Below are 25,970 nucleotides of genomic sequence, written 5' to 3' on the forward strand. Positions count from 1 at the left end.
TCTATCCGTACAGTCAGCTATGGTTCAGCTAGCATACACCCTCCTTCTGTCCTTACAGTCAGCTATGGTTCAGCTAGCATACACCCTCCTTCTATCCTTAGTCAGCTATGGTTCAGCTAGCATACACCCTCCTTCTATCCGTACAGTCAGCTATGGTTCAGCTAGTATACACCCTCCTTCTATCATTACAGTCAGCTGGTTCAGCTAGCATACACCCTCCTTCTATCCGTACAGTCAGCTATGGTTCAGCTAGCATACACCCTCCTTCTATCCTTACAGTCAGCTATGGTTCAGCTAGCATACACCCTCCTTCTATCTGTACAGTCAGCTATGGTTCAGCTAGTATACACCCTCCTTCTATCATTACAGTAAGCTATGGTTCAGCTAGCATACACCCTCCTTCTATCCTTACAGTCAGCTATGGTTCAGCTAGCATACACCCTCCTATCCTTCTATCCGTACAGTCAGCTATGGTTCAGCTAGCATACACCCTCCTTCTATCCTTACAGTCAGCTATGGTTCAGCTAGCATACACCCTCCTTCTATCCGTACAGTCAGCTATGGTTCAGCTAGCATACACCCTCCTTCTATCCTTACAGTCAGCTATGGTTCAGCTAGCATACACCCTCCTTCTATCCTTACAGTCAGCTATGGTTCAGCTAGCATACACCCTCCTTCTATCCGTACAGTCAGCTATGGTTCAGCTTGCATACACCCTCCTTCTATCATTACAGTCAGCTGCTGTTGACCTGTACTGTGTTCTCGCATCCAAAATGACACCCTATTCCCTATATAGTGAACTACTTTAGACCAGAGCCCTATTCCCTATATAGTGCACTACTTTAGACCAGAGCCCTATTCCCTATATAGTGGTACTACTATAGACCAGAGCCCTATTCCCTATATAGTGGTACTACTATAGACCAGAGCCCTATTCCCTATATAGTGAACTACTTTTGACCAGAGTCCTATTCCCTATATAGTGCACTACTTTAGACCAGAGCCCTATTCCCTATATAGTGAACTACTTTTGACCAGAGTCCTATTCCCTATATAGTGCACTACTTTAGACCAGAGCCCTATTCCCTATATAGTGAACTACTTTTGACCAGAGTCCTATTCCCTATATAGTGAACTACTTTAGACCATATTCCTATTCCCTATATAGTGAACTACTTTAGACCAGAGCCCTATTCCCTATATAGTGAACTACTTTTGACCAGAGCCCTATTCCTTATATAGTGGCACTACTATAGACCAGAGCCCTATTCCCTATATAGTGCACTACATTACTGTACTGTGTTCTGCATCCCAAATTGCACCCTATTACCTATGTCCTGAACTACTTTTGACCAGGACCCATAGATCTCTTGTCAAGAGTAGTGCACTATATAGGGAATAGGGTGCCATTTTGGACAGAGGTGGTACCTCTTCCTCCCACAGCTTTTGCACTGTAACGTGCATGTCTCCTATGTCAGGATTTGGCCAGGGTTGTTCTGGTTTTTGGTCACTAGATGCCCCCATTGTGCTTTTTGACCTTTTGCTTTCCCTTGATCCCCATTATTATTTGCACCTGTGCCTCGTTTCCCCTGATTGTATTTAAACCCTTTGTTTCCCTCAGTTCTTTGCTCTGTGTTTGTATGTTAGCACCCAGCCCTAGTGTTCTGTGTGCTCTTGTTGATCCCGGTGGACGCTCTTGTGGAATTCTGTTTTTTGTTCTTGTTTATTTATTTTTGAGTATCTTTTGAGGCTTTTTGTGCTATTCCTACCACCTTGTGGATTTGCCTTTTTGTCTTGGAGGATTACCTTGTGGATTACCTTGTTCTTGTGGAATTCCTTTTGAGCTTGTGGAGTTACATGTTTTCCTGAAGGACTTCACTTTTTACTTTATTAAATACACCGTCTCAAGTACTGCTGTGTCTGCCTCATCTTCTGGGTTCTGCTGACTATTCGTGGCTCAGTTGGTTCAGAGGACCAGAGCGGAACAGAGGATCAGAGGATCAGAACAGAGGATCAGAGGATCAGAACAGAGGATCAGAGCAGAACAGAGGATCAGAGCAGAACAGAGGATCAGAGGATCAGAACAGAGGATCAGAGGATCAGAACAGAGGATCAGAGGATCAGAGCAGAACAGAACAGAGGATCAGAGCAGAACAGAGGATCAGAGCAGAACAGAGGATCAGAGCAGAACAGAGGATCAGAGCAGAACAGAGAATCAGAACAGAACAGAGGATCAGAGCAGAACAGAGAATCAGAGGATCAGAGCAGAACAGAGGATCAGAACAGAACAGAGGATCAGAGGATCAGAGCAGAACAGAGGATCAGAGAATCAGAGCAGAACAGAGGATCAGAGCAGAACAGAGGGTCAGAGGATCAGAGCAGCACAGAGGATCAGAGGTGAGGAAGAGGAAGAGAAGACAGGATTGAGAGGAGGGGAGGATGAGAGGGGGAGTAGAGGTCCGTCTGTAGTAGCAGTGCTGTTTGGTAGAGAGGTAGCACCTTTCTAATAGTATGTTATTATGGTTTGGCCTGTCTCTCTGGCACAACTACAGTCTGTTGATACTGGCAGACTCTGTTGAATTACCCCAACCATCTGGCCTGTCTCTCTGGCACTACTACAGTCTGTTGATACTAGCGGACTCTGTTGAATTACCCCAACCATCTGGCCTGTCTCTCAGACACTACTACAGTCTGTTGATACTAGCAGACTCTGTTGAATTACCCCAACCATCTGGCCTGTCTCTCTGGCACTACTACAGTCTGTTGATACTGGCAGACTGTTGAATTACACCAACCATCTGGCCTGTCTCTCAGACACTACTACAGTCTGTTGATACTAGCGGACTCTGTTGAATTACCCCAACCATCTGGCCTGTCTCTCTGGCACTACTACAGTCTGTTGATACTGGCAGACTCTGTTGAATTACCCCAACCATCTGGCCTGTCTCTCTGGCACGACTACGGTCTGTTGATACTAGCAGACTCTGTTGAATTACCCCAACCATCTGGCATGTCTCTCTGACACTACTACAGTCTGTTGATACTGGCAGACTCTGTTGAATTACCCCAACCATCTGGCCTGTCTCTCTGGCACTACTACAGTCTGTTGATACTGGCAGACTCTGTTGAATTACCCCAACCATCTGGCATGTCTCTCTGGCACTACTACAGTCTGTTGATACTGGCAGACTCTGTTGAATTACCCCAACCATCTGGCCTGTCTCTCAGACACTACTACAGTCTGTTGATACTGGCAGACTGTTGAATTACCCCAACCATCTGGCCTGTCTCTCTGGTACTACTACAGTCTGTTGATACTGGCAGACTGTTGAATTACCCCAACCATCTGGCCTGTCTCTCTGGCACTACTACAGTCTGTTGATACTGGCAGACTGTTGAATTACCCCAACCATCTGGCCTGTCTCTCTGGCACTACTACAGTCTGTTGATACTGGCAGACTGTTGAATTACCCCAACCATCTGGCCTGTCTCTCTGGCACTACTACAGTCTGTTGATACTGGCAGACTCTGTTGAATTACCCCAACCATCTGGCCTGTCTCTCAGACACTACTACAGTCTGTTGATACTAGCGGACTCTGTTGAATTACCCCAACCATCTGGCCTGTCTCTCTGGCACGACTACGGTCTGTTGATACTAGCAGACTCTGTTGAATTACCCCAACCATCTGGCATGTCTCTCTGACACTACTACAGTCTGTTGATACTGGCAGACTCTGTTGAATTACCCCAACCATCTGGCCTGTCTCTCTGGCACTACTACAGTCTGTTGATACTGGCAGACTCTGTTGAATTACCCCAACCATCTGGCCTGTCTCTCTGGCACTACTACAGTCTGTTGATACTGGCAGACTCTGTTGAATTACCCCAACCATCTGGCCTGTCTCTCAGACACTACTACAGTCTGTTGATACTGGCAGACTGTTGAATTACCCCAACCATCTGGCCTGTCTCTCTGGTACTACTACAGTCTGTTGATACTGGCAGACTGTTGAATTACCCCAACCATCTGGCCTGTCTCTCTGGCACTACTACAGTCTGTTGATACTGGCAGACTGTTGAATTACCCCAACCATCTGGCCTGTCTCTCTGGCACTACTACAGTCTGTTGATACTGGCAGACTGTTGAATTACCCCAACCATCTGGCCTGTCTCTCTGGCACTACTACAGTCTGTTGATACTGGCAGACTCTGTTGAATTACCCCAACCATCTGGCCTGCCTCTCTGGCACTACTACAGTCTGTTGATACTGGCAGACTGTTGAATTACCCCAACCATCTGGCCTGTCTCTCTGGCACTACTACAGTCTGTTGATACTGGCAGACTGTTGAATTACCCCAACCATCTGGCCTGTCTCTCTGACACTACTACAGTCTGTTGATACTAGCAGACTCTGTTGAATTACCCCAACCATCTGGCCTGTCTCTCTGACACTACTACAGTCTGTTGGTACTAGCAGACTCTGTTGAATTACCCCAACCATCTGGCCAGTCTCTCTGGCACTACTACAGTCTGTTGATACTGGCAGACTCTGTTGAATTACCCCAACCATCTGGCCTGTCTCTCTGGCACTACTACAGTCTGTTGATACTGGCAGACTGTTGAATTACCCCAACCATCTGGCCTGTCTCTCTGGCACTACTACAGTCTGTTGATACTGGCAGACTCTGTTGAATTACCCCAACCATCTGGCCTGCCTCTCTGGCACTACTACAGTCTGTTGATACTGGCAGACTGTTGAATTACCCCAACCATCTGGCCTGTCTCTCTGGCACTACTACAGTCTGTTGATACTGGCAGACTGTTGAATTACCCCAACCATCTGGCCTGTCTCTCTGACACTACTACAGTCTGTTGATACTAGCAGACTCTGTTGAATTACCCCAACCATCTGGCCTGTCTCTCTGACACTACTACAGTCTGTTGGTACTAGCAGACTCTGTTGAATTACCCCAACCATCTGGCCAGTCTCTCTGGCACTACTACAGTCTGTTGATACTGGCAGACTCTGTTGAATTACCCCAACCATCTGGCCTGTCTCTCTGGCACTACTACAGTCTGTTGATACTAGCAGACTCTGTTGAATTACCCCAACCATCTGGCCTGTCTCTCTGGCACTAATACAGTCTGTTGATACTGGCAGACTCTCTTGAATTACCCCAACCATCTGGCCTGTCTCTCTGGCACTACTACAGTCTGTTGATACTGGCAGACTCTGTTGAATTACCCCAACCATCTGGCCTGTCTCTCTGGCACAACTACAGTCTGTTGATACTGGCAGACTCTGTTGAATTACCCCAACCATCTGGCCTGTCTCTCTGGCACAACTACAGTCTGTTGATACTGGCAGACTCTGTTGAATTACCCCAACCATCTGGCCTGTCTCTCTGGCACTACTACAGTCTGTTGATACAGGCAGACTCTGTTGAATTACCCCAACCATCTGGCATGTCTCTCTGACACGAATACAGTCTGTTGATACTAGCAGACTCTGTTGAATTACCCCAACCATCTGGCATGTCTCTCTGACACTACTACAGTCTGTTGATACTGGCAGACTGTTGAATTACCCCAACCATCTGGCATGTCTCTCTGGCACTACTACAGTCTGTTGATACTGGCAGACTCTGTTGAATTACCCCAACCATCTGGCCTGTCTCTCTGGCACTACTACGGTCTGTTGATACTGGCAGACTCTGTTGAATTACCCCAACCATCTGGCCTGTCTCTCTGACACTACTACAGTCTGTTGATACTAGCAGACTGTTGAATTACCCCAACCATCTGGCCTGCCTCTCAGACACTACTACAGTCTGTTGATACTGGCAGACTCTGTTGAATTACCCCAACCATCTGGCCTGTCTCTCTGGCACTACTATGGTCTGTTGATACTGGCAGACTCTGTTGAATTACCCCAACCATCTGGCCTGTCTCTCTGGCACTACTACAGTCTGTTGATACTGGCAGACTGTTGAATTACCCCAACCATCTGGCCTGTCTCTCTGACACTACTACAGTCTGTTGATACTGGCAGACTCCGTTGAATTACCCCAACCATCTGGCCTGTCTCTCTGGCACTACTACAGTCTGTTGATACTGGCAGACTCTGTTGAATTACCCCAACCATCTGGCCTATCTCTCTGGCACTAATACAGTCTGTTGATACTGGCAGACTGTTGAATTACCCCAACCATCTGGCCTGTCTCTCTGGCACTACTACAGTCTGTTGATACTGGCAGACTGTTGAATTACCCCAACCATCTGGCCTGTCTCTCTGGCACTACTACAGTCTGTTGATACTGGCAGACTGTTGAATTACCCCAACCATCTGGCCTGCCTCTCTGGCACTACTACAGTCTGTTGATACTGGCAGACTCTGTTGAATTACCCCAACCATCTGGCCTGTCTCTCTGGCAGTACTACAGTCTGTTGATACTGGCAGACTGTTGAATTACCCCAACCATCTGGCATGTGTCTCTGACACTACTACAGTCTGTTGATACTAGCAGACTGTTGAATTACCCCAACCATCTGGCATGTCTCTCTGACACTACTACAGTCTGTTGATACTGGCAGACTCTGTTGAATTACCCCAACCATCTGGCCTGTCTCTCTGACACTACTACAGTCTGTTGATACTGGCAGACTCTGTTGAATTACCCCAACCATCTGGCCTGTCTCTCTGGCACTACTACAGTCTGTTGATACTGGCAGACTCTGTTGAATTACCCCAACCATCTGGCCTGTCTCTCTGGCACTACTACAGTCTGTTGATACTAGCAGACTGTTGAATTACCCCAACCATCTGGCCTGTCTCTCAGACACTACTACAGTCTGTTGATACTGGCAGACTCTGTTGAATTACCCCAACCATCTGGCCTGTCTCTCTGACACTACTACAGTCTGTTGATACTAGCAGACTCTGTTGAATTACCCCAACCATCTGGCCTGTCTCTCTGGCACTACTACAGTCTGTTGATACTGGCAGACTCTGTTGAATTACCCCAACCATCTGGCCTGTCTCTCTGGCACTACTACAGTCTGTTGATACTGGCAGACTCTGTTGAATTACCCCAACCATCTGGCCTGTCTCTCTGGCACTACTACAGTCTGTTGATACTAGCAGACTGTTGAATTACCCCAACCATCTGGCATGTCTCTCTGACACTACTACAGTCTGTTGATACTGGCAGACTCTGTTGAATTACCCCAACCATCTGGCCTGTCTCTCTGGCACTACTACAGTCTGTTGATACTGGCAGACTCTGTTGAATTACCCCAACCATCTGGCCTGTCTCTCTGGCACTACTACAGTCTGTTGATACTAGCAGACTGTTGAATTACCCCAACCATCTGGCATGTCTCTCTCACACTACTACAGTCTGTTGATACTGGCAGACTCTGTTGAATTACCCCAACCATCTGGCCTGTCTCTCTGGCAGTACTACAGTCTGTTGATACTGGCAGACTCTGTTGAATTACCCCAACCATCTGGCCTGTCTCTCTGACACTACTATGGTCTGTTGATACTGGCAGACTGTTGAATTACCCCAACCATCTGGCATGTCTCTCTGACACTACTACAGTCTGTTGATACAGGCAGACTCTGTTGAATTACCCCAACCATCTGGCCTGCCTCTCAGGCACTACTACAGTCTGTTGATACTGGCAGACTCTGTTGAATTACCCCAACCATCTGGCATGTCTCTCTGACACTACTACAGTCTGTTGATACTGGCAGACTCTGTTGAATTACCCCAACCATCTGGCATGTCTCTCTGGCACTACTACAGTCTGTTGATACTGGCAGACTCTGTTGAATTACCCCAACCATCTGGCCTGTCTCTCTGGCACTAATACAGTCTGTTGATACTGGCAGACTCTGTTGAATTACCCCAACCATCTGGCCTGTCTCTCTGGCACAACTACAGTCTGTTGATACTGGCAGACTCTGTTGAATTACCCCAACCATCTGGCATGTCTCTCTGGCACTACTACAGTCTGTTGATACTGGCAGACTGTTGAATTACCCCAACCATCTGGCATGTGTCTCTGACACTACTACAGTCTGTTGATACTAGCAGACTGTTGAATTACCCCAACCATCTGGCATGTCTCTCTGACACTACTACAGTCTGTTGATACTGGCAGACTCTGTTGAATTACCCCAACCATCTGGCCTGTCTCTCTGACACTACTACAGTCTGTTGATACTGGCAGACTCTGTTGAATTACCCCAACCATCTGGCATGTCTCTCTGACACTACTACAGTCTGTTGATACTGGCAGACTCTGTTGAATTACCCCAACCATCTGGCCTGTCTCTCTGGCACTACTACAGTCTGTTGATACTGGCAGACTCTGTTGAATTACCCCAACCATCTGGCCTGTCTCTCTGGCACTACTACAGTCTGTTGATACTAGCAGACTGTTGAATTACCCCAACCATCTGGCCTGTCTCTCTGACACTACTACAGTCTGTTGATACTGGCAGACTCTGTTGAATTACCCCAACCATCTGGCCTGTCTCTCTGGCAGTACTACAGTCTGTTGATACTGGCAGACTCTGTTGAATTACCCCAACCATCTGGCCTGTCTCTCTGACACTACTATGGTCTGTTGATACTGGCAGACTGTTGAATTACCCCAACCATCTGGCCTGTCTCTCTGACACTACTACAGTCTGTTGATACAGGCAGACTCTGTTGAATTACCCCAACCATCTGGCATGTCTCTCTGACACTACTACAGTCTGTTGATACAGGCAGACTCTGTTGAATTACCCCAACCATCTGGCATGTCTCTCTGACACTACTACAGTCTGTTGATACAGGCAGACTCTGTTGAATTACCCCAACCGTCTGGCCTGCCTCTCAGGCACTACTACAGTCTGTTGATACTGGCAGACTCTGTTGAATTACCCCAACCATCTGGCATGTCTCTCTGACACTACTACAGTCTGTTGATACTGGCAGACTCTGTTGAATTACCCCAACCATCTGGCATGTCTCTCTGGCACTACTACAGTCTGTTGATACTGGCAGACTCTGTTGAATTACCCCAACCATCTGGCCTGTCTCTCTGGCACTAATACAGTCTGTTGATACTGGCAGACTCTGTTGAATTACCCCAACCATCTGGCCTGTCTCTCTGGCACTACTACAGTCTGTTGATACTAGCAGACTGTTGAATTACCCCAACCATCTGGCCTGTCTCTCAGACACTACTACAGTCTGTTGATACTGGCAGACTCTGTTGAATTACCCCAACCATCTGGCCTGTCTCTCTGACACTACTACAGTCTGTTGATACTAGCAGACTCTGTTGAATTACCCCAACCATCTGGCCTGTCTCTCTGGCACTACTACAGTCTGTTGATACTGGCAGACTCTGTTGAATTACCCCAACCATCTGGCCTGTCTCTCTGGCACTACTACAGTCTGTTGATACTGGCAGACTCTGTTGAATTACCCCAACCATCTGGCCTGTCTCTCTGGCACTACTACAGTCTGTTGATACTAGCAGACTGTTGAATTACCCCAACCATCTGGCATGTCTCTCTGACACTACTACAGTCTGTTGATACTGGCAGACTCTGTTGAATTACCCCAACCATCTGGCCTGTCTCTCTGGCACTACTACAGTCTGTTGATACTGGCAGACTCTGTTGAATTACCCCAACCATCTGGCCTGTCTCTCTGGCACTACTACAGTCTGTTGATACTAGCAGACTGTTGAATTACCCCAACCATCTGGCATGTCTCTCTGACACTACTACAGTCTGTTGATACTGGCAGACTCTGTTGAATTACCCCAACCATCTGGCCTGTCTCTCTGGCAGTACTACAGTCTGTTGATACTGGCAGACTCTGTTGAATTACCCCAACCATCTGGCCTGTCTCTCTGACACTACTATGGTCTGTTGATACTGGCAGACTGTTGAATTACCCCAACCATCTGGCCTGTCTCTCTGACACTACTACAGTCTGTTGATACAGGCAGACTCTGTTGAATTACCCCAACCATCTGGCATGTCTCTCTGACACTACTACAGTCTGTTGATACAGGCAGACTCTGTTGAATTACCCCAACCATCTGGCATGTCTCTCTGACACTACTACAGTCTGTTGATACAGGCAGACTCTGTTGAATTACCCCAACCGTCTGGCCTGCCTCTCAGGCACTACTACAGTCTGTTGATACTGGCAGACTCTGTTGAATTACCCCAACCATCTGGCATGTCTCTCTGACACTACTACAGTCTGTTGATACTGGCAGACTCTGTTGAATTACCCCAACCATCTGGCATGTCTCTCTGGCACTACTACAGTCTGTTGATACTGGCAGACTCTGTTGAATTACCCCAACCATCTGGCCTGTCTCTCTGGCACTAATACAGTCTGTTGATACTGGCAGACTCTGTTGAATTACCCCAACCATCTGGCCTGTCTCTCTGGCACAACTACAGTCTGTTGATACTGGCAGACTCTGTTGAATTACCCCAACCATCTGGCATGTCTCTCTGGCACTACTACAGTCTGTTGATACTGGCAGACTCTGTTGAATTACCCCAACCATCTGGCCTGTCTCTCTGGCACTACTACAGTCTGTTGATACTGGCAGACTCTGTTGAATTACCCCAACCATCTGGCCTGTCTCTCAGGCACTACTACAGTCTGTTGATACTGGCAGACTCTGTTGAATTACCCCAACCATCTGGCCTGTCTCTCTGGCAGTACTACAGTCTGTTGATACTGGCAGACTCTGTTGAATTACCCCAACCATCTGGCCTGTCTCTCTGGCAGTACTACAGTCCGTTGATACTGGCAGACTCTGTTGAATTACCCCAACCATCTGGCCTGTCTCTCTGGCACTAATACAGTCTGTTGATACTGGCAGACTCTGTTGAATTACCCCAACCATCTGGCATGTCTCTCTGACACTACTACGGTCTGTTGATACAGGCAGACTCTGTTGAATTACCCCAACCATCTGGCATGTCTCTCAGGCACTACTACAGTCTGTTGATACTGGCAGACTCTGTTGAATTACCCCAACCATCTGGCCTGTCTCTCTGGCACTACTACAGTCTGTTGATACTAGCAGACTCTGTTGAATTACCCCAACCATCTGGCATGTCTCTCTGGCAGTACTACAGTCCGTTGATACTGCCAGGCTCTGTAGTTATCAGGTATGAAATGAGTCAGTCATGGCCAGTTCGTACTATCGGGTGTGAAAGTAGGACCCAGATGCAGATCATGTCGAATAAACAATAGTTTAATATTCAAACAGGAGCAGGCAATAGACAGGCAGAGGTCGGTAATCCAGAGGGGGGCAATGACCGGGCGGCAAGCAGGCTCAGAGTCAGGGTCAGGGTCAGGCAGAGGTTGGTAATCCAGAGGTGGGGCAACGACCGGGCGGCAAGCAGGCTCAGAGTCAGGGTCAGGGTCAGGGTCAGGCAGAGGTTGGTAATCCAGAGGGGGGCACAGAAACAGATCGGCAGGCAGGGTCAGGGTCAGGGACAAGCGGAGAGGTCAGGTAGGCAGGGTCAGGGTCAATTAGAGTGGTCAGGTAGGCAGGGTCAGGGTCAGGGTCAAGGTCAAGCAGAGTGGTCAGGTAGGCAGGGTCAGGGTCAAGCAGAGTGGTCAGGTAGGCAGGGTCAGGGTCAGGGTCAAGCAGAGTGGTCAGGTAGGCAGTGTCAGGGTCAGGTAGGCTCAGACTCAGGGTCAGGGGCAAGGAGAGTGGTCAGACAGGCTCAGGGTCAGGGTCAGGGTCAGGGACAAGCAGAGTGGTCAGGCAGGCGGGCTGAGAAACAGGACAGGCAGATACAATCCCTTTAACCATGATGTATATCTGCATAAAATCCCTTTAACCATGATGTATATCTGCATAAAATCCCTTTAACCATGATTTTATGTACTGTATGCATAATTCACATCACTGAACTGTGCTATTTCTCCTGGGGTTAATTATATGGTACTGGTGTTAACACTATGATACTGTTGGACAGAGAGGGAGGCAGAGAGACACTACTATGATATTGTTGGACAGAGAGAGAGGCAGAGAGACACTACTATGATACTGTTGGACAGAGAGAGAGGCAGAGAGACACTACTATGATACTGTTGGACAGAGAGAGAGGCAGAGAGACACTACTATGATACTGTTGGACAGAGAGAGAGGCTGAGAGACACTTACTATGATACTGTTGGACAGAGAGGGAGGCAGAGAGACTACTATGATACTGTTGGACAGAGAGAGAGGCAGAGAGACACTACTATGATACTGTTGGACAGAGAGAGAGAGGCAGAGAGACACTACTATGATACTGTTGGACAGAGAGAGAGGCAGAGAGACACTACTATGATACTGTTGGACAGAGAGAGAGGCAGAGAGACACTACTATGATACTGTTGGACAGAGAGAGAGAGGCAGAGAGACACTACTATGATACTGTTGGACAGAGAGAGAGGCAGAGAGACACTACTATGATACTGTTGGACATAGAGAGTGGCAGAGAGACACTACTATGATACTGTTGGACAGAGAGAGAGGCAGAGAGACACTACTATGATACTGTTGGACAGAGAGAGGCAGAGAGACACTACTATGATACTGTTGGACAGAGAGAGAGGCAGAGAGACACAACTATGATACTGTTGGACAGAGAGAGAGGCAGAGAGACACTACTATGATACTGTTGGACAGAGAGAGGGGCAGAGAGACACTACTATGATACCGTTGGACAGAGAGAGAGGCAGAGAGACACTTCCATGATACTGTTGGACAGAGAGTGAGGCAGAGAGAGAGGCAGAGAGACACTACTATGATACTGTTGGACAGAGAGAGAGGCAGAGAGACACTACTATGATACTGTTGGACAGAGAGAGAGGCAGAGAGACACAACTATGATACTGTTGGACAGAGAGAGAGGCAGAGAGACACTACTATGATACTGTTGGACAGAGAGAGAGGCAGAGAGACACTACTATGATACTGTTGGACAGAGAGAGAGAGGCAGAGAGACACTACTATGATACTGTTGGACAGAGAGAGGGGCAGAGAGACACTACTATGATACCGTTGGACAGAGAGAGAAGCAGAGAGACACTTCCATGATACTGTTGGACAGAGAGAGAGGCAGAGAGACACTACTATGATACTGTTGGACAGAGATAGAGGCAGGAGACACTACTATGATACTGTTGGACAGAGAGAGAGGCAGAGAGACACTACTATGATACTGTTGGACAGAGAGAGAGGCAGAGGGACACTACTATGATACTGTTGGACAGAGAGAGAGGCAGAGAGACACTACTATGATACTGTTGGACAGAGAGAGAGGCAAAGAGACACTACTATGATACTGTTGGACAGAGAGAGAGGCAGAGAGACACTACTATGATACTGTTGGACAGAGAGAGAGGCAGAGAGACACTACTATGATACTGTTGGACAGAGAGAGAGGCAGAGAGACACTACTATGATACTGTTGGACAGAGAGAGAGGCAGAGAGACACTACTATGATACTGTTGGACAGAGAGAGGGGCAGAGAGACACTACTATGATACTGTTGGACAGAGAGAGAGGCAGAGAGACACTACTACGATACTGTTGGACAGAGAGAGAGGCAGAGAGACACTACTATGATACTGTTGGACAGAGAGAGGCAGAGAGACACTACTATGATACTGTTGGACAGAGAGAGAGGCAGAGAGACACTACTATGATACTGTTGGACAGAGAGAGGGGCAGAGAGACACTACTATGATACTGTTGGACAGAGAGGGAGGCAGAGAGACACTACTATGATACTGTTGGACAGAGAGAGAGGCAGAGAGACACTACTATGATACTGTTGGACAGAGAGAGGCAGAGAGACACTACTATGATACTGTTGGACAGAGAGAGAGGCAGAGAGACACTACTATGATACTGTTGGACAGAGAGAGGGGCAGAGAGACACTACTATGATACTGTTGGACAGAGAGAGAGGCAGAGAGACACTACTATGATACCGTTGGACAGAGAGAGTGGCAGGGAGCCACTTCGATATCTACTCTGCTGACCACTTAACTGCCCTCCGTCCCTCCCCCTCTCCCTCGTAAATAACTCTTTAAAGGATCAATTAGGACGATCGGTGGACAGCACTCCCGCTGGTTGTTGTTGTCTGATGCCATATTGACCTGTTTGTGTGTGAGGGTGTCGCAGTCAACAGCTCTTTTAAAAGAGATAAATACCTCTCTGTGTGTGTGTGTGTGTGTGTGTGTGTGTGTGTGTGTGTGTGTGTGTGTGTGTGTGTGTGTGTGTGTGTGTGTGTGTGTGTGTGTGTGTGTGTGTGTGTGTGTGTGCGTCTCACCCCTGCAGACATTGAGACTTCATTACAGGGTAGTTGTGTTCAGAATGAAGCAGTAAGCTGTTCTCTCTTGTCTTCTCTACTCTACCCCTTTCTTCTCTTCTCTACTCTTCCCCTTTCTTCTCTTCTCTACTCTTCCCCTTTCTTCTCTTCTCTACTCTTCCCCTTTCTTCTCTTCTCTACTCTTCCCCTTTCTTCTCTTCTCTACTCTTCCCCTTTCTTCTCTTCTCTACTCTTCCCCTTTCTTCTCTTCTCTACTCTTCCCCTTTCTTCTCTTCTCTACTCTTCCCCTTTCTTCTCTTCTCTATTCTATTCTACTCTTCTTGTCTGCCTGTCTGTCTGTCTGTCTGCCTGTCTGTCTGTCTGTCTGTCTGTCTGTGCGTGCTGTTTGACTTCAGCATACACGTTTGGTGTCACCTCATTGGTCAGTAGGTGTTTCCACTGTGCTGGCCCAGGTGCTATTAAAGAGCAGCTGGCCCAGTGCTCCAGGGGTCTTGATATCTGTGGAAGGTCAACACCTTCAGTTGTCTCTCGCTATGTTCATTTCCAGAAAAACAATCCTTTATCTGATCTTCCCCGTTTCTGTTTTGCTCCACCTTTGTGGTTTATTTCCTGTCTTTAAGTTTGGTGTGGGTTTTTTTTTTTTTTGCCTCTTTTGTGCAAATTAAATGGGCGCCCATGGTGGGTGTCTTTTATGGTTTCATTGTTGTCGACTTTCAGTGGACACTAAAGCCCCACCTGTTTCATTTTGCTTGTTGGGTCATAGACTCTTTGTCAGTTCCCTCTTCTGCTTAAGCGCCATTTTTTTTTGGTTTTCCTTCTGGGGAATGTAACATGGACAATCAAGTAATTGGGCTCAGGGCGAGGATCTCCTTCCAGTTAAACATCAGGGACTGTATGTAACATACTCCTGAATATATTGTCTTCATCCATTCAGCTCGCGGGGTTCTCTGTCCATTGTGCAGAGCGGAACAAAGGGTTTGTTTCATGATGAATTGTGGAAACTTTCTTTGGTCATTGTCACTGTCATATATATTCCCCCCAAGCCAACAATGTGACGGCTCTCAAGGAACTACATTGGACGTTGTGAAAACCACAATTTACCGAGGCCGCATTTATTGTAGCTAAGGAATTTATGAAAGAAAATATTAGGAAAACACTACCAAAAATTTCTATCAACACATCTCCTATGTTACTCGCTCATCAAATACTCTGGATCATTGCTACTCTCTTCCCGGGAGGGCTAGAAGACCTACAAGGCCCTCCCCCACCCTCCTTTCAGCAAATCAGATCATGCCTCCATTCTGCTCCTCCTCACCTATAGGCAGAAACCTAAGCAGAAAGCACCCGTGGTAAGGACTATTCAACAATGGTCTGACCAATCAGAATCTATGCTTCAAGATTGTTTTGATCACACAGACTAGGAAATGTTTTCCCGGGTCGCCTCGTAGAATAGTATCAACTTGTACACTGACTATGTGAAGTGTATAAAGGATGTTCTCTGTAACGATTACAACTTATCCAAACTAACAACCGTGGATCGATGGAAGCAAGACACGCAAAACTGGAAGGCGCGAACCACCGCATTTAACCACGGCAACGTGACTGGGAACATGGACGTGTACAAACAGACCAGCTGTGACCTCCGTAAGGCAATCAAAGATGCAAAACGTCAGTACAGAGACAAAGTGGAGTCGCAATTTAACGGCTCAGACACGAGACGTATGTGGCAGGGTCTACAGACAATCAGACAGGAGACGTATGTAGCAGGGTCTACAGACAATCAGACACGAGACGTATGTAGCAGGGTCTACAGACAATCAGACAGGAGATGTATGTAGCAGGGTCTACAGGCAATCAGACAGGAGACGTATGTAGCAGGGTCTACAGACAATCAGACAGGAGACGTATGTAGCAGGGTCTACAGACAATCAGACAGGAGACGTATGTAGCAGGGTCTACAGACAATCAGACAGGAGACGTATGTGGCAGGGTCTACAGACAATCAGACAGGAGACGTGTGAATTTGTTCTTTATGGATCCACATTACAATAAAAACAGAATCATTAAACATACGCGTATGTGTATAAAACAATATAATTCAGCACACAATAACAGAATAAACATATTTAATAAAAAAGCAGTCCCATTCAACTACATAGAGATCCTCAAGCCTTAATGTAAACTTCCTGAGGGACACCAGCACATCTAACTGCAGTCAACTCTGCAGATTGTTTCACAAATTAGGGGCTGAAAACCAAAACACAGATTTTCCTAAATCTGTGGACACAAAATCTACTACACTAAATCCATGTATGTCTTTGTGTGTATAGTGCATATGTTATCGCGTGTGTGTGTATGTATACAATTGTCTGTTTGTGTTGCTTCACAGTCCCCTCTTTTGATAGTGTTGTATTTTAATCTGTTTTTGAAATCTGATTCTACCCCTGAAGAGACCTCTGGGGGCTTGTCGTGTGGGGTATACCTGGGTGTCCAAGCTCTGTGCCAGTAGTTCAGACAGACAGCTCGGGGCATTCAGCATGTCAATACCTTCACTTTGAGCCAAGAGAGATTGACATGTTAGCTCTCTGTTTACATCAAAGGGCCAGCCGTGCTGCTCTGTTCTGGGCCAATTGCAATTTTCCAAAGTCCCTCTTAGTGGCACCTGACCACACGACTGAACAGTAGTCCAGGTGTAACAAAACTAGGGCCTGTAGGTCCTGCCTTGTTGACAGTGTAAAGAAGGCAGAAACTAGTGCCTGTAGGACCTGCCTTGTTGATAGTGTTGTTAAGAAGGTAGAAACTAGGGCCTGTAGGACTTGCCTTGTTGATAGTGTTGTTAAGAAGGTAGAAACTAGGGCCTGTAGGACCTGCCTTGTTGATAGTGTTGTTAAGAAGGTAGAAACTATGGCCTGTAGGTCCTGCCTTGTTGATAGTGTTGTTAAGAATGTAGAAACTAGGGCCTGTAGAACCTGCATGTTGATAGTGCTGTTAAGAAGGTAGAAACTAGGACCTGAACAGTAGTCCAGGTGTAACAAAACTAGGACCTGCCTTGTTGACAATGTTGTTATGACAGACCTCTCCAAATAGTGTCCCATTGCGATGGGGTGAGAGGTCACTCTCCCATGCTAGAACTGAATGGGGGAATATGCGTTTGGGAATAAAACAACAGTCTATAAATACCTGATACCGTTTATTTCGTGGATGGATATCACTGAGGACCTGAAATTGTCTCTCCACACCAACAGCGTGGTGAAGACACAGCCCCTTCAATCTCAGGAGACTGAATAAATTGGCCCCCTTAGACCCTCACGAACTTCTACAGATCCACCATCGAGAGCATTCTATTGGGCTGTATCACCGCTTGGTGCTTTTCCAGAGGGTGGTGCAGTCAGCCCAACGCACCACCCGGTGGCACACTACCTGACTGACCTCCAAGACATCTACAGCACCCGTTGTCACAGGAAGGCCAAGAAGATCATTAAGAACCTCAGCCACCCGAACCACGGCCTGTTCACCCCTCTACAGAGACAGTACAGGTGCATCAAAGCTGGGACTGAGAGACTGTTAAACATTCATCACGAGCCGGCCCCTGCCCGGTACCCAGCCCTGAACCATAGACACTGTCACTAACTGGCTCTAACCAGGTACCCAGCACTCAACCTTAGAGACTGTCACTAACTGGCTCCAACCAGGTACCCAGCACTCAACCTTAGAGACTGTCACTAACCGGCTCTAACCAGGTACCCAGCCCTGAACCTTAGAGACTGTCACTAACCGGCTCTAACCAGGTACCCAGCACTCAACCTTAGAGACAGTCACTAACCGGCTCCAACCTAGTACCCAGCCATGAACCTTAGAGACAGTCACAAACTGGCTCTGACCAGGTACCCAGCCCTCAACCTTAGAGACTGTCACTAACCGGCTCCAACCAGGTACCCAGCACTCAACCTTAGAGACTTCTGCCTTATGTATAGAGTAATTTGACAGTGGTCACTTTAATTATGTTTACATACTGTTGTCCACTTCATATGTATATACTGTATTCTAGTCATGGTTCATCCTATATAACTACTGCTGTCTACTCTATACTGTCTATACACACCATCCTATATAACTACTGTCTATACACACCATCCTATATAACTATTGTCTATATACACGATCCTATATAACTACTGTCTATACACACAATCCTATATAACTACTGTCTATACTGTCTATACACACCATCCTATATAACTACTCTCTATACACACCATCCTATATAACTGCTGTCTATACACACCATCCTATATAACTACTGTCTATACACACTATCCTATATAACTACTGTCTATACACACCATCCTATATAACTACTGTCTATACACACCATGCTATATAACTACTGTCTATACACACCATCCTATATAACTACTTTCTATACACACCATCCTATATAACTACTGTCTATACACACCATCCTATATAACTACTGTCTATACTGTCTATACACACCATCCTATATAACTACTGTCTATACTGTCTATACACACCATCCTATATAACTACTGTCTATACACACCATCCTATATAACTACTGTCTATACTGTCTATACACACCATCCTATATAACTACTGTCTATACACACCATCCTATATATAACTACTGTCTATACACACCATCCTATATAACTACTGTCTAAACACACCATCCTATATACCTACTGTCTATACACACCATCCTATATAACTACTGTCTATACACACCATCCTATATAACTACTGTATACTGTATAAAACACAAGCATATTGCATCTGAAATTCTGTGTTCTCGACCAATGAGATGTGTTCGCGACCAATGAGATGTGTTCGTGACCAATGAGATGTGTTTGCGACCAATGAGATGTGTTCGCGACCAATGAGATGTGTACGCGACCAATGAGATGTGTTCGTGACCAATGAAATTTGTTCGCGACCAATGAGATGTGTACGCGACCAATGAGATGTGTACGCGACCAATGAGATGTGTTCGCGACCAATGAGATGTGTACGCGACCAATGAGATGTGTTCGTGACCAATGAGATGTGTTTGCGACCAATGAGTTGTGTTCGCGACCAATGAGATGTGTTTGCGACCAATGAGATGTGTTCACGACCAATGAGATGTGTTTGCGACCAATGAGATGTGTTCGCGACCAATGAGATGTGTACGCGACCAATGAGATGTGTACGCGACCAATGAGATGTGTACGCGACCAATGAGATGTGTTCGCGACCAATGAGATGTGTACGCGACCAATGAGATGTGTTCGCGACCAATGAGATGTGTTCGCGACCAATGACATTTGTTCGCGACCAATGAGATGTGTTCGCGACCAATGAGATGTGTTCGCGACCAATGAGATGTGTTCGCGACCAATGAGATGTGTTCGCGTCCAATGAGATGTGTTCGCGTCCAATGAGATGTGTACGTGACCAATGAGATGTGTTCGCGTCCAATGAGATGTGTTCGCGACCAATGAGATGTGTACGCTACAGTGTGATAGATGTGGATGTCAAGACAGCCATGGGAGCCAATGTGGACAGCCTATGACAGAGTTGTCCTAGAGCGACCTAGTGACCACCGTCAGGGACAGCAGTTGAACTTTGACCTCTAGCCTTTTCACCACCCTGGTTATTAATCCTCCTGCTGACTTCCTTCCCCTGCCTCAGCCTGTCGCTGCTCGCTAATTAACGTTCTCTTTTTCTCTCTCTCTCTCTCTCTCTCTCCCTCTGTCTCTCTCTCTCAATCTCTCTCTCTGTCTCCATCTCTCCATCTCTCTCTCTCTCTCTCTCTCTCTCTTTCCATCTGTCCTTTTCTCTCTCAATTCCCTTTCTCTTCTCTTCTCTTCTCTTCTCTTCTGTTTGTTCTCTTCTCTTTTGATCTCTTCCCTTCTTCCTCTAACCCCCTCCCCCCTCTCTCTCTCTCTCTCTGTCTCTCTCTCTCTCTCTCTCTCTCTCTCTCTCTCTCTGTCTCTCTCTCTCTTTCTCTCTCTCTCAATCTCTCTCTGTCTCTCTCTCTCTCAATCTCTCTCTCTCTCTTTCTCTCTCTCTCTCTCTCAATCTCTCTCTGTCTCTCTCTCTGTCTCTCTTTCTCTCTCTCTCTCTCTCTCTCTCTCTCTCTCTCTCTCACTCTCTCCTCTCGCAGCAAGATGGTTCAGGTGAAGGTGATAGACGATGAGGAGTATGAGAAAAACAAGAACTTCTTCCTGGAGTTGGCCGAGCCGCGCATGGTAGACATGAGCCTGCAGAAAGGTGTGGTACTGACACCCTCTTCCTCCTTTCACCTATTCCATTCCTCCTTTCCTTCAGGGACTCTCCCCCCCTTTCTCTCTCCTTTCCCTGCATCCCAGTCACACCCTCATCCATGTGTTTCTCATCCATGTGTTTCTCATCCATGTGTTTCTCATCCATGTGTTTCTCATCCATGTGTTTCTCATCCATGTGTTTCTCATCCATGTGTTTCTCATCCATGTGTTTCTCATCCATGTGTTTCTCATCCATGTGTTTCTCATCGATGTGTTTCTCATCCATGTGTTTCTCATCCATGTGTTTCTCATCCATGTGTTTCTCATCCATGTGTTTCTCATCCATGTGTTTCTCATCCATGTGTTTCTCATCCATGTGTTTCTCATCCATGTGTTTCTCATCCATGTGTTTCTCATCCATGTTTCTAAGCCATGTGTTTCTCATCCATGTGTTTCTCATCCATGTGTTTCTCATCCATGTGTTTCTCATCCATGTGTTTCTCATCCATGTGTTTCTCATCCATGTGTTTCTCATCCATGTTTCTAAGCCATGTGCTCCTCATCCATGTGTTTCCCGTTGTCCACTTGTGTTTCCCGTTGTCCACCTGTGTTTCCCACGGCAACAATGAAAACACTGTACGTACATACATACATACCTGTAAATGGACATCCCCTCCAACACTGTGTCATAGTCCCCAATGGGAAGTAATGTTGAAGAGAGGAAACTACAGCTGTTTGTTTAATGGGAAGTGATGTTGAAGAGCGGAAACTACAGCTGTTTGTTTAATGGGAAGTAATGTTGAAGAGCGGAAACTACAGCTGTTTGTTTAATGGGAAGTGATGTTGAAGAGCGGAAACTACAGCTGTTTGTTTAATGGGAAGTGATGTTGAAGAGAGGAAACTACAGCTGTTTGTTTAATGGGAAGTAATGTTGAAGAGCGGAAACTACAGCTGTTTGTTTAATGGGAAGTAATGTTGAAGAGAGGAAACTACAGCTGTTTGTTTGTTCTGCACCCTGTGTGTGTGTGTGTGTGTGTGTGTGTGTGTGTGTGTGTGTGTGTGTGTGTGTGTGTGTGTGTGTGTGTGTGTGTGTGTGTGTGTGTGTGTGTGTGCGTGCGTTTAAATTGTCAAATGTGTAAAATGAAAGGAAAACACTGGAGGTGAAATTCAAGTATTGATTTATTTTTCCTTTTTGAAAAGCCTTAATCATAGAAAACAGAAAGACATGCAGCTTTATTAGCAGTTGTAATCAGTAGAGGCTGTTTAGCAGTCTGTCTGTGATAATCTGTATCCTCCACCCGTCTGGTCCACTACCATGTTCCTCGCGTTACGGATGGTGTTCTCCTCCACCCGTCTGGTCCACTACCATGTTCCTCTTGTTATGGATGGTGTTCTCCTCCACCCGTCTGGTCCACTACCATGTTCCTCTTGTTATGGATGGTGTTCTCCTCCACCCGTCTGGTCCACTACCATGTTCCTCTTGTTATGGATGGTGTTCTCCTCCACCCGTCTGGTCCACTACCATGTTCCTCGTGTTATGGATGGTGTTCTCCTCCACCCGTCTGGTCCACTACCATGTTCCTCGTGTTACGGATGGTGTTCTCCTCCACCCGTCTGGTCCACTACCATGTTCCTCGTGTTATGGATGGTGTTCTCCTCCACCCGTCTCTGAGCATTTCATTCTCACATAGAGAAAAGGAAGGAAAGGAAGTCTAAGCTCTCTTCCAAAGTTTGTTTGTTGTTGTTTAGTGTTGTTTACTCCAGCTGTTTGTCGGTAATGTCTGTTGAAAGGTGGAACAGGTGTGCTACGGTCTGTTATCTAACGTGTGCAGAATCTACACACACACACACACACACACACACACACACACACACACACACACACACACACACACACACACACACACACACACAGAGGGTGCAGAATCTACACACACACACACACACACACACACACATTTACATTTACATTTACATTTAAGTCATTTAGCAGACGCTCTTATCCAGAGCGACTTACAAATTGGTGAATTCACCTTCTGACATCCAGTGGAACAGCCACTTTACAATAGTGCATCTAAATCATTTAAGGGGGGGTGAGAAGGATTACTTTATCCTATCCTAGGTATTCCTTGAAGAGGTGGGGTTTCAGGTGTCTCCAGAAGGTGGTGATTGACTCCACTGTCCTGGCGTCGTGAGGGAGTTTGTTCCACCATTGGGGGGCCAGAGCAGCAAACAGTTTTGACTGGGCTGAGCGGGAACTGTACTTCCTCAGTGGTAGGGAGGCGAGCAGGCCAGAGGTGGATGAACACACACACACAGAGGGTGCAGAATCCACACACACACACACACACACACACACACACACACGGTGCAGAATCGAACATTTCTCTGCAGCCTCCAACAGCTCATTATATTTATATAAGCAGAACTGCTACACACTTTCTCGGCTAGCCGATGTCACCTGATCTAAGTTCTATATTCATGATCTTGGCCATGATTAACTGGAAATGAGTGTTTTGTGATTCAAAGTGTCCTTTTTTTGTTTTACCTTTATTTAACTAGGCAAATCACTTGAAAAACTACAAACCTCAGATTTCCCACTTCCTGGTTGGATTTTTTTTTTTAAACCTTTATTTAACTAGGCAAGTCAGTTAAGAACAAATTCTTATTTTCAATGATGGCCTAGGAACAGTGGGTTAACTGCCTTGTTCAGGGGCAGAACGACAGATTTGTACCTTGTCAGCTCGGGGATTTGAACTTGCAACCTTTCGGTTACTAGTCCAACACTCCAACCACTAGGCTACCCTGCCGCCCCATTCAATCTTTTAAAAAAGTATCTCTCTAGGTTGTTCTCTCTCTTGTTTTAAACACTGTGATTTATCTTCTGACATTTCTCTCTCTCTCTCTCTCTCTCTCTCTCCACCTTGTGCATAAAATGAAAATGAATGATGGGTAGGATGTCTATTTCACCTGCCACATTAGCGGGTGTTCACGTTGGTCACGGCCATGTTCCCTCTAAACTGCTGCGGTCACACACCTCCTCCAGGACTGCCACGGAGAAGAAATGCCAGAGATGAATGAGATTTAACCCCCCACCCCCTTAGTTTGCACTACATCGAATCAACATTATATCAGCCCTTTTTTTTCAATGCAAACAAACCAAAAATACATCTTACTTTTTGCATGATTAATTCAGTGATTTTGTTGTAGGCAGAGCCAGAACGCAACGCAGTAGAATTCTATTTGTGCTGGGATAGCGAACGAGCGGTCTTTCAATCACCCCTGGGAGTGAGTGTGCTTTTCAGATTAGTTCAGGCCATTTAGCGAGTTATTAGCCCAGTTCTAGATTAGTTAAGAAAATATATATACAGTGCCTTGCGAAAGTATTCGGCCCCCTTGAACTTTGCAACCTTTTGCCACATTTCAGGCTTCAAACATAAAGATATAAAACTGTATTTTTTTGTGAAGAATCAACAACAAGTGGGACACAATCATGAAGTGGAACGACATTTATTGGATATTTCAAACTTTTTTAAGAAATCAAAAACTGAAAAATTGGGCGTGCAAAATTATTCAGCCCCTTTACTTTCAGTGCAGCAAACTCTCTCCAGAAGTTCAGTGAAGATCTCTGAATGATCCAATGTTGACCTAAATGACTAATGATGATAAATACAATCCACCTGTGTGTAATCAAGTCTCCGTATAAATGCACCTGCACTGTGATAGTCTCAGAGGTCCGTTAAATCAAATTAAAATCGTGATGGACGTCGTAGGAGAGACAAAAAGGGAGTTAAAAAAAAACTCCCTAAATATGTTTAGAACTACAAATTAACTTTCTTCTGTCGATTCTTGTTTTTTTTTATATCACAACTCCAACCCTCCTCCTTTATCCGGGCTAGTGTAACGGATGTGAAACGGCTAGCTTAGTTAGCTTTGCGCGCTAAATAGCGTTTCAATCGGTGACGTCACTTGCTCTGAGACCTTGAAGTAGTAGTTCCCCTTGCTCTGCAAGAGCCGCGGCTTTTGTGGAGCGATGGGTAACGATGCTTAGAGGGTGACTGTTGTTGATGTGTGCAGAGGATCCCTGGTTCGCACCCGGGTATGGGCGAGGGGACGGTCTAAAGCTATACTGTTACATTGGTGCCGTGACCCGGATCACTGGTTGCTGCGGAAAAAAGAGGAAGGTCAAAAGGGGGGTGAGTGTAACGGATGTGAAACAGCTAGCTTAGTTAGCGTTGCACGCTAAATAGCGTTTCAATCGGTGACGTCACTTGCTTTGAGACCTTGAAGTAGTAGTTCCCCTTGCTCTGCAAGAGCTGCGGCTTTTGTGGAGCAATGGGTAACGATGCTTCAAGGTTGACTGTTGTTGATGTGTGCAGAGGATCCCTGGTTCGCACCCGGGTATGGGCGAGGGGACGGTCTAAAGTTATACTGTTACATTGGTGCCGTGACCCGGATCACTGGTTTGCGCGAGGGGACGGTCTAAAGTTATACTGTTACATTGGTGCCGTGACCCGGATCCCTGGTTCGCGCCCGGGTATGGGCGAGGGGACGGTCTAAAGTTATACTGTTACATTGGTGCCGTGACCCGGATCACTGGTTCGCGCCCGGGTATGGGCGAGGGGACGGTCTAAAGTTATACTGTTACATTGGTGCCGTGACCCGGATCCCTGGTTCGCGCCCGGGTATGGGCGAGGGGACGGTCTAAAGTTATACTGTTACATTGGTGCCGTGACCCGGATCACTGGTTCGCGCCCGGGTATGGGCGAGGGGACGGTCTAAAGTTACACTTGGGACCGGCTAAAGTGACCCAAAAGAGACACTATGACGGAGTTACTTGTTTTTTGTTTTTCTTAATTGTTTTTTTATTTTTTTGTTTGTTTTTTAGTTTACTTTAATTTGGTTTTGTTTTTAACCTTATGGTCCACTTAGGAGCCTACAACAAGTCACAGTTGAAACATTAACATTTTTAACCTTAACATATTTGTAAAAAAAAAAATTGTATACAATCTACATTAACAACCTAATGGACCAAAAATAGACAATAGAAAAACCTGTCAATGGCAATGTGAGAAAATGATGGTAATTAGTCTGGCACCTAAATCAGGTTAATTGTTTTTTTCCCCGGACCCCCCTCCACACACACAGGCTGTGCTGGCTCACAAAAAGAGTCGGTCATCGTCATGTTGGTCCAGGCTCTCTATGGCAGCTTCAGCAACTGAGGGAGTTGACTTAAATGAGTAAGCAGCTGATGTGCCAAAAAGCTGCAAAACATTATCAGGCAGCTGGTGCTCATAACAAGCCTCACCAGACAGCTTTAG

The 25,970-nt window shown here is 46.3% G+C and overlaps 1 protein-coding gene across 1 annotated transcript in view; it reads left to right on the forward strand.

The window, feature by feature from the left end:
- Nucleotides 1-20,533: 20,533 nt before the first annotated feature.
- Nucleotides 20,534-25,970, forward strand: part of LOC135536300 (sodium/calcium exchanger 3-like) — a 73,912-nt gene continuing 68,475 nt past the window's right edge. The window contains exon 1 of the mRNA XM_064962657.1: nt 20,534-20,656. Within this exon, the coding sequence (XP_064818729.1) occupies nt 20,554-20,656 (103 nt within the window). The 5' untranslated portion in view covers nt 20,534-20,553. The remainder of the gene's footprint in view (nt 20,657-25,970) is intronic.

This window comes from Oncorhynchus masou, unplaced genomic scaffold, assembly GCF_036934945.1.
Source record: "Oncorhynchus masou masou isolate Uvic2021 unplaced genomic scaffold, UVic_Omas_1.1 unplaced_scaffold_593, whole genome shotgun sequence".
Classification (NCBI taxonomy): Eukaryota; Metazoa; Chordata; class Actinopteri; order Salmoniformes; family Salmonidae; genus Oncorhynchus; species Oncorhynchus masou.